General features: G+C 42.5%; 1 protein-coding gene across 4 annotated transcripts in view; it reads right to left on the minus strand.

Moving 5' to 3' along the window:
- Positions 1 to 14,578, minus strand: part of LOC113012921 (neuron navigator 1-like) — a 94,035-nt gene that overhangs the window by 65,544 nt on the left and 13,913 nt on the right. For all 4 annotated transcript variants that reach the window (XM_026153370.1, XM_026153369.1, XM_026153367.1 and 1 more), the window contains exons 4-5: positions 11,614 to 12,485; positions 10,970 to 11,061 (exon numbers count right to left, since the gene is read on the minus strand). In XM_026153370.1, the coding sequence (XP_026009155.1) occupies positions 10,970 to 11,061; positions 11,614 to 12,479 (958 nt within the window). In that variant the 5' untranslated portion in view covers positions 12,480 to 12,485. The remainder of the gene's footprint in view (positions 1 to 10,969; positions 11,062 to 11,613; positions 12,486 to 14,578) is intronic.

The following is a 14,578-nucleotide window of genomic DNA, read 5'->3' on the forward strand; positions in this document are numbered from 1 at the left end:
TCTTGCACGTTTAGCTATGTCACTTGATTGCGGTAGACATGGCATTTCAATCAAAGAAGGACCAAGAAGAGCTTCTTCTTCCTCATCCACCTTATCATTTTATTGTTTAGCAGTTATCATCGTCATGCCTGTCACTGTTCACTTCAAACACCTGCAGAATCTATTCTCCTGATTTCTCGTAACACACAGGACTTGCTTGAGATCTGATAATACAGCACAGTGATGTATTTGTTTTAATTCCCCATTACAGGTAATAATGACAGCAGGTTATAAAACGAACTTCAAGTCCATCATAACCCATTAACAATCAATATAGCTGTTTGCGCCATCATTTATTTTTGCGTTGTAATGCATCCTGTCTGAAAACTGGTTCTCAGAGTGGAGTGTTTAGGGTCTGGGCGTATTACCATTACTGTATGTCGATTTTCTGTAATATGCAGGCAGTAGTGCCTGCAGCTATGACGTTATCAGGCCTCAAACTGCTGGGAGCAGTATTCAAACAAGCAGGCCGTTTTCTGTTACATTTGCATAAATCAGTTGACACTAAACCCGAATGGAAACAAGCAACGTCCTGTTTGCACACTTTCCAAACTCAGTATTAGAGAGGCGCTTTAAATAACGGCTCGTTTTTTATCAGTAACCAAACTGGCGCCAGCCGAACCTAAAAGTGACGATGACAGGCTCTTAGTGTGCGTGCTCGCCCTTAGCCTAAAAACTATTTGGCCTTGAATGTGTGTGTGTGTGTGTAATACAGTAGCTGAGTACATACAAAAATACAGACGCTCTATGGATGTTTTATTGTGAAAAAGCTATAGCCATCAATTAGAGGCAGCAAACTTTAATAAAGGGCCAATGTTGAGGTGGTTATGCCACACTGAAGCCAGAGGTGCCTGGAGACAGTTATGGGGGCTCTGGGGGCAGGTAGCAGGCCAGCAGTGCGAATGAGGAGTGTAATTTAAGGCTAATAGGTGCTGTACGTCAGCTCTTATACCTCCCTGATGAGGGATTAAGGTTAGTGAGTGACCACATACAAGGCAGGTCTGTGGTGTACAGATGCGTGTGGTGCAGATACGCGTCATTGCTCTTGAAAGCATATACATGCAGGTAAAGTGTTGGCAGCACACAGCCACTTGTTTGTTCCAGTGCTGGTCTCTCTGGCTCCACAGTCTAATCACCTTTATATGGCTGATGTAAACATGCTGTATATTCTCTCCCTCTATACACACACACACACACACACACACACACACACACACACACACACACAGTCTGTGCACCCTGACTAACTGACCTGAGCAATCTGGCCTGACATCAAAGACACTGGCAGTTTCAGAGTGTGATGAGTGCCAGTGTTCAGCAGTAGGCTACACATCCAGCACGGAGCAGACTCGTAGTGTGTGTGTGTGTGTGTGTGTGTGTGTGTGTGGGGTCGCGTATGTGGAGGCAGGCAGACGGAGGCTGACCACAGTGTCTGAACCCTTGGGAAACTTCTTATGACATCAGGCAAACAGTTTAATTCCAATATAAAGAGACTTTTAAGCAAAGTTAAGCAAAGGCAAGAGAGACAAGTACGAATAACGTGTGAAGAGTGAAAGGATGGTTTGAAAGCAGGGTGAAACAGAAGCAGAAAGAGAGGCAGACAGACACAGACAGAAGGAAACTGGCTCAGTGCTTTGCATGAATATACTTGGCCTAGCATCTCTAAACAGATCCGCCACTACTCTGATGGAGGAGTCATGTGAAGCAGCCAGTAGGACACGCTTACTCACAGACACTGTGTACCACATTATATTCATGTTTACAAACTTGCACAACATTTCCACCTTTAAAGGAAAAATACTGCGAAGAGGAAAGATCTGCAGATCTAGGTGCAACTGCATGTAACGCGGACCCCTAAACTTGTAGAGGAACAGTTCCCATTCAGGCTAAGCAGATGGCATGTGTTCTCACTTCTCACGCACTCCCTCTAGGTTCCTCTTGTTTTGAGTTTGTTTTCACGAGTAAAAATAAAAGTTGCTATGAAGATGAGGCATGCAACAACGGAGTGAGGACGTGAGAAGAAAATGACGAAGTGTGATTGAGAATAGAAGATGCAGAAAAACGGAGCAAGTCAAAACAAGGGGAGACCCGAGAGCATCAAAGAAGCCTAGCAGATGATATTAGTGGGGGAAAAGTAAAAAAGAAAAACAGTCAAGTTATAGCCCAGAAAGCAAGTCAATGAAGAAAGTGAGAAGAGGAGGAAGAGGACGGGTGAGGAAGGATCTCTGTGTGTTTGCCAGAGAAGCAAAGGAAGTCTGTAAGACAGAGAGGGGATATCCTGCTTCGCTGCCTCGCCACTCCTGCTACATTTGCTTTTGTCCGCTAACACACCAACGCGTGGGGTCCACAGGACACACAGAAGAATACCAGACCATGACACACTTCTCCACGAGGGACAGCTCATACTCACACACATGCTGGTACAGCGTAAACACAATGACATGGCTATTAATGTCCTGTTTACATACAAAACACTGAAACGGCAATCTGACTGATACATACAGTGTGTGGCTTCCTAGCGGAATTGCGTGAATGAGGGAGCGAGTTGTTCACAATGACACCTCTTTAGTGGTCTTATCGAGCGCTGATGATGCACAGCATGAGTCACTGGCCTGAGCATTTGGGAAATTCAGCTATCAGTGACAATAATGTGAGTGCATCAGTCAGCTAATCCAGCGAAAACACCACCAGAGCGAATGCCAGACGTTGGTCAAATCTCCCGCTAAACCAACTAAAATGCAGGGAATATTTGCAGGATGTGAAAAGGGAGAATTTGTGTGTTTTAAAAGGTATAACTCTTTGTAGACGCTCCCTCATACATGCCCCAATGTTGACATTATCAGCACATTTCCCAGGAGTATCCCATAATGATCTGCTCCTGAGTGTGGTTGCCTAGCTACAGCGTGGTGTGCAAGCAATAGTGGATCATCATGCGTATAAATGTAGACGAACAGTAGTATTTGCCAAAAATAAATAAATAACATTCATTTGAAACCTCCTAAAGCTACAGTGTGTGTTTATATGCTGGTATGTGCGTGTTTTTTGATTCCCCGTGGGTTATTAATTAGATGTACTTGTGACTTCATTCCTGTGTCCGTGGGCGTGTGCTCCAACATAGACAGGTTACACGCATGAGTGACTTAACTTGACTCCCTGGGCTAGGAGTCACCCCACAGGTCAAGAAGCATCTTGCGTATGCACTCATTCACCCGTTCCTCAATTCACTCTTCTCCCTCCATTCTCTCCTCCTTCATCTCTAGCTCTGTAATGCAGCTGTGCATTATTGTGTTCCCTCTTCATTGTGAGGAAATGACCCTGGGAGGGAGCAGACAACAGGAGGTGGCTACTCTGACATAAACTGAAGACTGGGTTGTTTTTCTGGATTTTAAAAATATTGGAAATATCACTTGACTGAATGCGACCAGTTATTTTGTTGCTATTGGCAACGGTAACTCAAAACACATGCCTTTGACCTGCAGTGGCTCTCAGGGATCAGTCCTTGGCTTCTTATCTGCTGACCTCTACATGCTTCCCTTAAAAACCCTAACTCCATATAACCCGTTGCTACTGATTCTGAGTCAAACTCTTGGGCACATTTCACTGAGACCATTTCTGGTGAGGTTTTAGTGAACAGTAGACGGGTCTATTGAAGGCCCTACGCCAGGTGCTCGATTCCTATTTTTAAAGGAAATGATTTTCATATCCTGTTCATGTAAGACAGATGATGTTCATTTTGATTTTTTGAAGATGTAGCATTGCATCATGTATTAACTGACTATTACAAGTTTACCAGTCATGTAATAGCAAGAAAAAAAACAACATTTTATTATTTTATCATCTTAAAATCACAACCAGACTTAAGTCCATCCATCCATTCGCTTCCGCTTATCCTTTTCAGGGTCGCGGGGGGCGCTGGAGCCTATCCCAGCTGTCATAGGGCGAGAGGCGGGGTACATCCTGGACAGGTCGCCAGTCTGTCGCAGGGCTAACACATAGGGACAGACAACCATTCACACTCACATTCACTCGCACATTCACATCTAGTGGCAATTTGGATTATCCAATTAACCTATCCCCACAAGCTGCATGTCTTTGGACGGTGGGAGGAAGCCGGAGTACCCGGAGAGAACCCACGCAAACACGGGGAGAACATGCAAACTCCACACAGAAAGACCCCGGCCTGATGGTGGAATTGAACTCAGGATCTTCTTGCTGTGCGGCAACAGTGCTCACCACCGTGCCACCGTGCACGACTTAAGTCCTCTTTGACAAAATGGTTTATCTCTGGTAAAACGGAATATTGTAATAGATGGCATCCTTAAAAGACAGTTCACACCAAAAGGACCATATTACTGTAGTTCTTATGTCTCTACATTTGTTGCCCTAAGTCACTAAATTCATTTTAAGATTTTTATGACTTACTTACAAAACCATACATGGAGCTTTCCCTAATTATATTAACCTCCTGGGACCTGCGTCCACATATGTGGACATCACATTTTGGGTTATTCAGACCAAAATACTAAATTTTGTTCTACAAGGGCCTGATATCCACTTACAAGGACATTATACTGCTACTGTTCTATCAAAATTTTAAATGAATATCCTCATATGTGGCTCTTATTTTTTTTAAAAAAAACAAAAATAAGGTAAAAAAAAAATCTGGTAATTCTTTGTTTTTACATTCATCGGGCCCCAATATGCCCAAATATGAAAGAAAAATTAAAAATGCTGCCGAGGAAGAGTTCGGGTCTTAGGAGGCTAATGCTATGCTAAAGCAATTTAACACTTTAAGACCTCTTAGATCAATGGGAACTGTATGGTAGTGGTGCTTAGTGCGAAGTCAAAACAAGGAGAAGTGGCATTTAGTCTTCAGCGTAGCGTCTTAACCCTCTCCAGGCAGGCGTTGCCGATTTGCAACAGTTAAAAACTAACAACCTGATCACCCCACATACATATTTTATGAGATTTTTTTATTCAGAAGTACCACTGCAGGACTTGGTTGTGCATTAGCAACAAAAAGTTTAATTTGAGCCTGAGAGGGATAAACCAACTGCCTATTGCACAACAACTACTCCAAGAGATATGTTGAAACTGGAGGCTTTTATCATTATACTCCAACAGTGAACAACAGACATCTTGAAAGTTCAAGGTTTGGGTCAAATATAAAGTAAGGCATGACATTAAACCATAAATAGTGATTGCTGCCTCACTGCAGGCGATGAGCACGGAGATAATCTAGTCCATTCTTATGTCTGATCATCTTCCTAAAGCTACTAAACCACTCATCACTATCCAACGCCAACTCGGCATATGTCTCCCCGATTAGATTGGCCAAAGAGGATTACGCACTGTCTAGTAGATGCAGTCAGGTTTACCAAAATGCTATTCGCTTGACTGTCCAGGGGCATTAAAGGCATGGCAAGCATGACATCTATAAACAGTAAGTTGATTTCAAACCTTCATTACTAAAGATTTCCCTGTTTCTAGCTTAAAATGAAAGGCACTGAGGGGTTTTTAACATCTACTTTGCTAAATGAGATAATCCCAAACTGAGGTAAAAAAGAAAAACGCTGACCTGCAGGAGGGTAAATAAAGATATACCATAGGGCTGTGCGATATGACCAGAATCTCATATCCCGATATAAGACATCTATCGTCCGATAACGATATAAATCACAAAAATGCAACATTTTCTGTAAATTCTGTGAATCTCGGGCAGCTCGACTTGCGTGAAGTGTTTCCAGCTGGGCGTCCTGTAGCTGGAGTCGAGTGTTTTAACCGATGCATGAAACGATACATTTTTAGACATAAGTTAGGGCTGCTCAATTAATCAAATTTTAATCAAATTTTAATCAAATTTTAATCACGATTACGATCTGGGCTTTCAACGATCATTAAAAATGACTGAGCCGATTATTAGCCCCTCCCTCATGCTTTACTCTCGCCCTGCTCCGTGTGGCAAATCGAGCGCACCTCTCTGCATTTCGAACATACGTCACAACAATGAAGAGGACCCGAGGGAAGCTCAGAAAGCTCAGCAGAAGTTATTTGGAGAGGAGAGTGACTGCTGTTGGTTAAAAAGAGGTAAAAAAAACTTCAGTGGTGTGGAAACATTATGGGTTCAGTCAGACGTGGATCAAGTAGACACAGTGTGTAAACTTTGCTACGGTGTCGTAGCTGCACCACAGAGCAACACTGCAAAGTTCACAAAACATAGATGTTGACATTTTTCATTGATTTATTATATTGCAAACATTTGCACTGTTATCAGTATTTGCACACTGTTATATAATTATTTTTTAAAGTCATTATTCAACACATTGTTAACCCTTTAAAGCCGGTCAGAGCAGCACGCTCGGTTTTGTGTGACTATTTTTAAATCCCTGTAGAACCTGAACCTTGTAAGCTAGCGCAATAATTTTGTTTGCATATGAAACCGGAGGAGTTGTACTTACATCTTATGTCATCAGCTTGTCCTCGGTCACGGTTTCCTTCCCCATAAAGCTTTGCAAAAATTGCATAAAAGGCGCTTGCAGCAACAAAAACATAATACTCCAGAAACACGCTTTGGCGATCCGATCAGCTGTTCGTAACACTTCCCACATTGACACAGACGTCACCCTAACTATGCATGTCCGCCATTTCCTGCCCGAAACCGGAAGTGACGTCATTTCGCGGAAAATGTAGTTTTTTACTTGTAGGCCTTAAAAGCCTATACTGGTGTTTTTATAAGTCATGTTTGACTTTTCTGAATAGTTGCTGAGATGCTTAAAACTCGAGTTGCACTGCTGGAAATAGTTTATTTTGATGCACCTGCTGTTTTCTTTGCAAATTTGCATCATAGGATTGTTTTTTGTTTTTCCCTGCAGTATATAAAAATTGCTGTATCTCCAAAATAAAACTATGAAGACACTCAAAATAAATTTCCTGTTGTTGTAAACTATTTTTTGCAACTTTTTTGTATTTAAAGTTTTGAGGGATAAGCCTCTTAAATTTCTCCAAGTAGAAATATATGTAAAAAAAACAAAAATGATTTTCAATTTTTTTGTAGTTTATTGCACTTTTTTGCAATTAATGTAATTACTATGGACTTAATGCATACATATTTTTAAAATATGGGCTATAACAGTTGTATTGATGTATAGCAACTTGAAATGCTCCCACAAATGGCACTACAGCATGTAAACATATAATATAAGCTCTGGCGGACTTGGTTCTATGGTAGGTCTTAAAGGGTTAAATAAATATCGTCAAATAATCAAGATCTCAATTTCAGTGAAAATAATTGTGATTATCATTTTTGCCATAATCGAGCAGCCCTAACATAAGTTGTAACGGCCGCCGTTTTCTTTGTGAGTATTTATTACTGCTGCGGGGAAAAGCCTGTTCTAACGTTTGAGTCTAAGGTTTATTTTTTTGCTTCTCATCCGTAAATAATCTGCTCTTTCACGTGATTCAGTTTATTTTGAAAAGTCTCAACAGGATCTTGAGCTTTATTGTGAAAGGTTTATGTGGAACGTAAAGAAGCGGACACGCGATGGTGTTACCGTCGTTGTTGCTAACGACAACCCATAAAAACAGGCGCTTGTCCGTCCGTAGTGTGGTGATATTAAATATAAGAGAAAGAGAGAACTTTAAGAAATGAATATAGCCACTACAGTGACCATCAAAACCATGAAAACATATTGCCGTAAACAGTTTATTTTGCGACACCACGAAACAAACGATAGCGTAAAATGAAACGATAGACGTTTTTATATCGTCATCCGATATATATCGTTATATCGAACAGCCCTAATATACCATATTTGTTTATGCAAGCTTATATGTTGATATGTTGATTCTTAAATTATAGCCATGTATTTTAAAATTAGCCAGTCATACCTCGATTTCTTTTTTGTTTCCTACATGTACTGGTGTCTGTGGTCTGTGTGGGATGATGTGTGATGTTTTATATCCTTCACTATATGAATGGTGTTTGTAGGTGTCTGAGTGTGTGTGTGTGTGTGTGTGTGTGTGTGTGTGTGTGTGTGTGTGTGTGTGTGTGTGTGTGTGTGTGTGTGTGTACTTGAGACTGCGACATTTTGTCCATTGGGAATTTTAGGACAAAATATTGCAGGGATGAAAAATGATACACAACCCACGTCACATTTATCTTTCAAAAGCCATCTGTGCACTGTCACTTGTGCATACATCAGCACACATACACACACAGCCTCGGATAAAAGCCCATTCTCAGATACACCTCTCTAGAGAGTAATAGGGTCAGGAGTTCTGGGGTCTAATTGAAAGAGCACATGGTCCTACAATCACATTAAACGTTCAGATCTTCATTAGGGTATCAGTTAAAAGATGTAAGAGCGGATCGCGTTTCCCTGATTCAATCTAACGCATATAGAGAATATTACATTTAAGGAGATCGACTCTCGCCACAAAGAGCAGCCAGTCCCACATCAAATAACTGGGCTTTATCGTGTTTGCTCACCACCAGGAGTTTGTAAAAATTTAACCAACATTTAATAATCTGTCTTTTCATCTCAGTGCACACACTTATTGTTTATTCTCTGTCCTCCTTACACAAAATGAAATTCATCAACCCACTGACCTCATTGGTCTTCTCCTTTCATCTCTCACTCCTCTCCCTCCTTCCTTCCCTACAAACTTTGCTTTCCACCCCGTTTCCCTCCCTTCCTCCACTTGCTAAATTACAGTTATTACAGTGCCAGCCCACCATCCATGTAAATGCAGCTTCAGAGGAGTCAAAGATGCTTTGGTTCTGTTTCTAACGCCTGCTAGGCACCAATTAAAAGGCCAAAACTAGCCCCAAGACAGCAAGAGGCCCTTAAAGACTAGGGCTGGTCCACCACCAGTTCCCATCCCCCTTTTCCACAACCAGATGGTTAAAGGTTTTATAAAGGTTTCATTTGCAAATAACTCTATTCTTGTGACACAATGTATGTTCAAACTCAAACTACTGCCTTGAGCTTGTAGTTCTGTGCCAAGCAGCCAAGTTGTACTTTACAGCTATCTGTAGAGATGCATGCGCTGCAAGAAATGAAGGCATCCAGCATTTAGCTAATGTAGGCTGTCTGTCTGTTGCTTGCCAGGTATCCATGTGTATTTACTCTGGGTGAGTCTAGAGGACGCCGTAAATATTTGTGAAAGGACTCCAATCCAAGTTGATGAGTCAGTGAAGCTCGCTTCTGTTCGATGGCAGCAATACTGAGGTGACTTGTTGACTTTTCTGTTGTTAAGTGTTGCTATTAGCCTCTGATAGCTACTGTTAGCCTCTGTTAGCTGCTGTTAGCCACTCTTAGTGAAATATTCTTGGTGGATCACTGTGACACTCAGAATGTAATCAAAACTGCTTTCACAGGGAAACTGTGATTTTTAGGACACTTAAGACTAATTGACATATTGTTAGCTTACAGCCAGCTGTTATTGTTGTTTAGCCAATATTTAGTCAGCTGTCCAGACAAGGCAAAAATATTGGGAATAAATAAGCATGTTTGTGCACTTTTGTGCATTAGAGCTCTAACTTCAGTTCAGTTAATGAGGCTTGGGGTAAGGAGGAAGAGGTTGAGAGATACCAGTCGCATCTTTGCTTTGCATTTTCATTTCCTTCATATCTTGAGCCTGAAGGTGTAGACACTGATTAGATTTTGCCTCCACAGCACGCAAACGCCTACAAGTAATCTTCTCCTCTGCCTTTGCTCTACTATCTATGTGGCCATTCTCAAGCTGCATAAATAAAACATGAGTAAGGAGAACAGCGATCTCCATGTCAGCCACTGTGTTCAAGATGGCGGGTCAGCATGGCGGTTTGCACAAACCAGTACCCACTCCTGTCCATTTTTTATGGATTAACTCTAAGTGTATAAGAAAGGCTCAGATTTATGAATTCAATATTCTTTCTTTTTCCACTAATTAATGACTGACTGTACCTTTACAGGTTTAAGTTATTAATTAATTGATACTGTGCTATATTGTCCCTGAACGTAGACATTACATATAGAAACAGCTGTAATTCACCTAATATATGGCACAGTGTGATGCATATGTAAACCCAGTATAACTATTTCGGACTACACTGTGCATATTTTAACATACATATAATAACTAAAAAGCAGTTGATCTTCTTTCCGTTTAACTGACACCACATCAAAAGGAATGATTCACTAAGCCACTGAAAAAGTCATTTCTCAGAAGCACGTTGACATTCTTGGGCTCAGACTGACCACTACAATGCGTAACTATAGCCGTGCGTACAGAGCAAACCATTACTCAAAAGCCACAGGATCAGGACAGGGATGGGGTCATGCTGGGACTGTGGCTTTTTAGGTCAACGAAATCTGAAAAGAGGAACTGTGAGAGGGAAGAATGGGTTCGAACTCTACAACAGCTCTTGGATGAATATGAAATCAATGTGCATATAATGCTGCCTGGCAGCAAGTTAAGAAGTGCCCCATTTCATCCCATTACTGACCCACATCACCAGTGTCAACATCCTTCATCCTAACATCCTGAGCACATCTCTTCATCCAGGGACTACGGTACTCAGCAGAACCCCAGGCACACAGAAAACTACACCACCTAACTTCAGACATGGCTCCTGACGACTGATGAATTGCAGCGTGACAGACATACATTTGGACAAAGACTGGTTGTCCCTTTCACTGAGTCTATTCAGGTTCTACGATGAGAGCCAAAGGTCAGCCACTGGCTTGTTGTGTCTGACGCCACTTATGACTCTGTCGCAGTAAACGTCTGGCTGCCAGAAAGCACACATCACTCGTACCTGCCAGAAGTGCTCTTGGCATCTTGGTGCCCTAATATTAACGAGGCAGAAAAAACTGGACCAAATTTTGTTTAGCTAAGGGAAGGGAGAAAGGAGAGGAGATGTGTGTTACTGCTGTGTGAGTCTAACCTGGTGTCAGGTCATCACAGCAGACTTCTATGGATCCAGATGAGCAGTCACTCAGTTCGTCCACAGAAAATTCACTCACTTGTGCCTGCAGCCTGTCAACACATCACAAACACAGCCATCACACATCTGTTACTGAACATGCAAATCATATCCTTTACAATCAAATGCATAACCTGCTGTGTTTGACAGTAGAAGAAGAGAGGCGATGACCATCTCAATTATTTCCACAAAAGCAAATCATATAAACAGAAAAATGCTGAAACAGTTATGTGCAAAGAACTGTGTATAATCCTGTCATTAATAAAGAAAAAAGAAACTTCAAATGTTTTATTAAATGTAGATTTTGTACACTGTGCTTCTAGTAACATAAAAAACTGTGTGCATGGGAGTATACGGTGTCAGCCCAGGGGCTACAAGAAGACACTTTAACAATCAGCTCTGCTCCAGAAAATCTCCAAGTGTGTGTGTTGCAGGAAAAGATACTGAGGCCTCTGTGGCAGGTCTTTAGTGTCCTGAGGATGACTTCTATGTGTAAAGAAAATGATCACATGATAATTACAGGGGGGGTCAGTGGTAAAGGACTCATAATGGAAGGCTTTATAACTCTTGCTTCAGTTGTGCTTGTGTGATGAAAGACCCCTTACCTGTGACTGAAGGGAGCCACAGCAGCCATGTTGACTCTGGGTATGTGTGTCTCTTCAGATGTTGCCTCCCGATCCTGTGTATCAACAACCTGCTTGGATGTTACTGGCATGGTAAATGTGATAGCTGGCAGCGGTAAGGGAAGAGGAGAGGAAGCTGGACTGCTATCCTCAGGAGTTCCCATTTCCTCATCTGATTGGCTGCCAGAGTCACTATGATCTCTGATGGTGTGCTGGTTTGAGTAAAGAAGAGTGGGCCGAATGTTACAGTTGCTGAGTATGACAGATTTGGCTGGATGGTTTTTTGGAGGCTCTTCCTTCCTTCCTGGTATCGCATCAGCCGTTGCTTGGGTTACAATGTTTGAATTGTCTCCTCTGCTAAAACTGAGCGGTGGACGTAGGTTGCCGGCTCCATACGCTTGATTCTTATTTGCAAAGGTGCTTCTGTTGCGATTGCCATCCTGGGGTAATTGGGAGAGGATTTGCGATTTTCCCAGGTCTAGCGTGTCTTTGGAGTGTGGCGGATGTACTCGGCGCTGGGTCAGCGGGCTGCTGTAGGCAGATCTTGACACCTGGGGAATTGGAAGAGCTCCGGTTCGCTGGAAGAGCTGACTTTTAAGGCAGGCATCTCTCAGGGCATCTGTGGAGGAAGGCCCAGGGATACTGGAGTTTCTTGGACAAAGTGACGGGGAGTGTGCAGGTGTGTTCGCTGGCGTGTGCTTAGGGGTCTGTTTCGAGGGCTTGGGCAGGTCACTCGCCCGGCGGCGTGGTTCTGTTTTAGGAGAGGAAGGCAGAAGACTGCGAGGGAGGGGTATTCCTGATGAGGGAGGCCCACGGGGAACTGACTTCACGTTGACCCCCCCACTCATTGTGACCTAAATCAAAAGACATAAAGACAACAAAAAGTTAAAAAGTTAGGTGAGTGCATGTTCACAATAGCATGAGATCATTAAAAGCCTTCCCAAAGGGTTTGGTTATACATTAAGAGTCAGTGTTAAAGTTCTACTAATCTAATCAGGCTGAGAATTTGCTTTTCCTTTCACAGAGCTGTGCAATGTGAGCCAAGTACATATGACAAAATGAGTCATGGTAAACCACGAGGTGAACTTATTTTCAGCGGCGCATGGAGTTTCTAAGAAATCAGATTTGCCTGCTAGGAGTTAAAAACACAAAACCAGCTTTTTACACATGCACACACACACACACACGTGCCAGCTTTTTATACGCTTGTAGATCCTTATGTTCTTGAAAAACAAATACTGAAAATGAACTCCAATACAACATCACACTTACCCCGGCACAATGCATACATATAACAGTTTCAGAGGAGGCACAGGATGTTGCTCACCTTATTTGCTTTGACTGTCCTTGGTTTTCTTACTCTCTTCTGTGTCAGAATGACAGAAACCCTCCAAGAACTACGAAATCCTGCTTGAGCTTTGTGAGCCCGCCTATGCTAATTCTGATCAAGTGAAACGTTTCATATAATTTTGCTGCTTCGTGCTGCTCTGCTGGGAGGGGAAAGGGAGGCAGTGAGTTTGGGAGAAAGGCAGGGAGGGAGGGCAAAAAAGGCGGAAAAAACGTCAAGTGCACGTACAGCTGCTTTTTAACGTAAGTGTCGGCCAACAACATGGCAGGAGCTCAATTCCTCTAATATGTAGACATTCTCAAGACGGCCTGCTGAAGTTAGATAGGTGATTTAAGCAGCTGTAAGTGAATGTGGCGTGACTCTCGGTGCCAGCCGGGCTGGTCTGAGCATTTCAAAACTGCTGCTCAACTAGGACTACGGTTTACAAGAGAATTGTCCAAAAAAAGAAAAATATACAGTGAGCAGCAGGAAAAAAAGCTTTGTTAATAGCAGAGGTCATAGAGAGTGCTTTGAGTTGGTAGGAAGGCAACAGTAGCTGAAATAACCACTCGTTACAACTAAGGTAAGCAGAAGAGCATCTTTGAATGTGAGATGCTAGTGAAACCCTGAAGCAGATGGCTACCGCAGCAGAAGACCACACTGGTGGCCACTCCCATCAGCTACATACAGGAACGTGAGGCAACAACTTGCACATACATTCCAAGATTGGAGTATAGAAGATTAAATATATGATGTCTAGTCTGATAAGTCTCTAAGATTCAGATGGTAGAGTCCGAATTTGGCATACTCAGCATGAGAGCATGTGTATTATAATTACACACACACAAACGCAGACATACTTAGAAATATACTAGAGATTTAATGCTTAACCCTACTTGCCCCGTCTTAAAAAAGCAAAACTTTTGCTGCCAGAAGACTTTGTGGGAAGCTGTCTTTAGTGAAGCACTGATGTATCAAATTAAGCCGTCAAAGTCACAAGGATAAAGTGCTGGATTATTTGACAGTGCATCTAATCACAGCATTGCACACAGTGTCATGTGGATCACTCAGACACACATTTCCAGCAGTCTGAGAAAAGCAGGAGAAAGAGTGACTGCTTGAGCTTGAAACTCCGATGAAGAAAAAGGACGGATTCTCTGCAGGAGGCCTTCCTTCCACCTACTTATAGAATCAGACATACTAAGACAAGCAACTAAGAGCTGTGCAGCATTTTGATTGATGCTAATGTAGGCCTGCGCAGCAGCGTACAGCTGCAGTGATGCAGCAGTAGGTAAACAGAGACAGATGTGATCATCCATCCTCCTTTTCCCCTATTACTCCCTACAAATTCCTCCCCCTCCTCATTGTCTGTTTCTGTATGTCTTCCTCACACACTCCATCTCTTGGGAGGTCCAGACAGAAAATGAGCATCAGAATTTCTTTCTGTCTGCTGTAGGTCCTGCTAGGATTTCCAGGAGCACAGGTGTGGGCTGACTCGATGTCTATCTGTATGAAAATTTGATTTTCCCTTGGGGATATGCCGGGGTCACACCAACACTTCTGCAGGCTGTATAAGAACATACAGGGGCTCAGCTGCTGATGGTGATGTGTGTGTGTTTG

The sequence above is a fragment of the Astatotilapia calliptera genome, chromosome 20 (assembly GCF_900246225.1).
Source record: "Astatotilapia calliptera chromosome 20, fAstCal1.2, whole genome shotgun sequence".
Classification (NCBI taxonomy): domain Eukaryota; kingdom Metazoa; phylum Chordata; class Actinopteri; order Cichliformes; family Cichlidae; genus Astatotilapia; species Astatotilapia calliptera.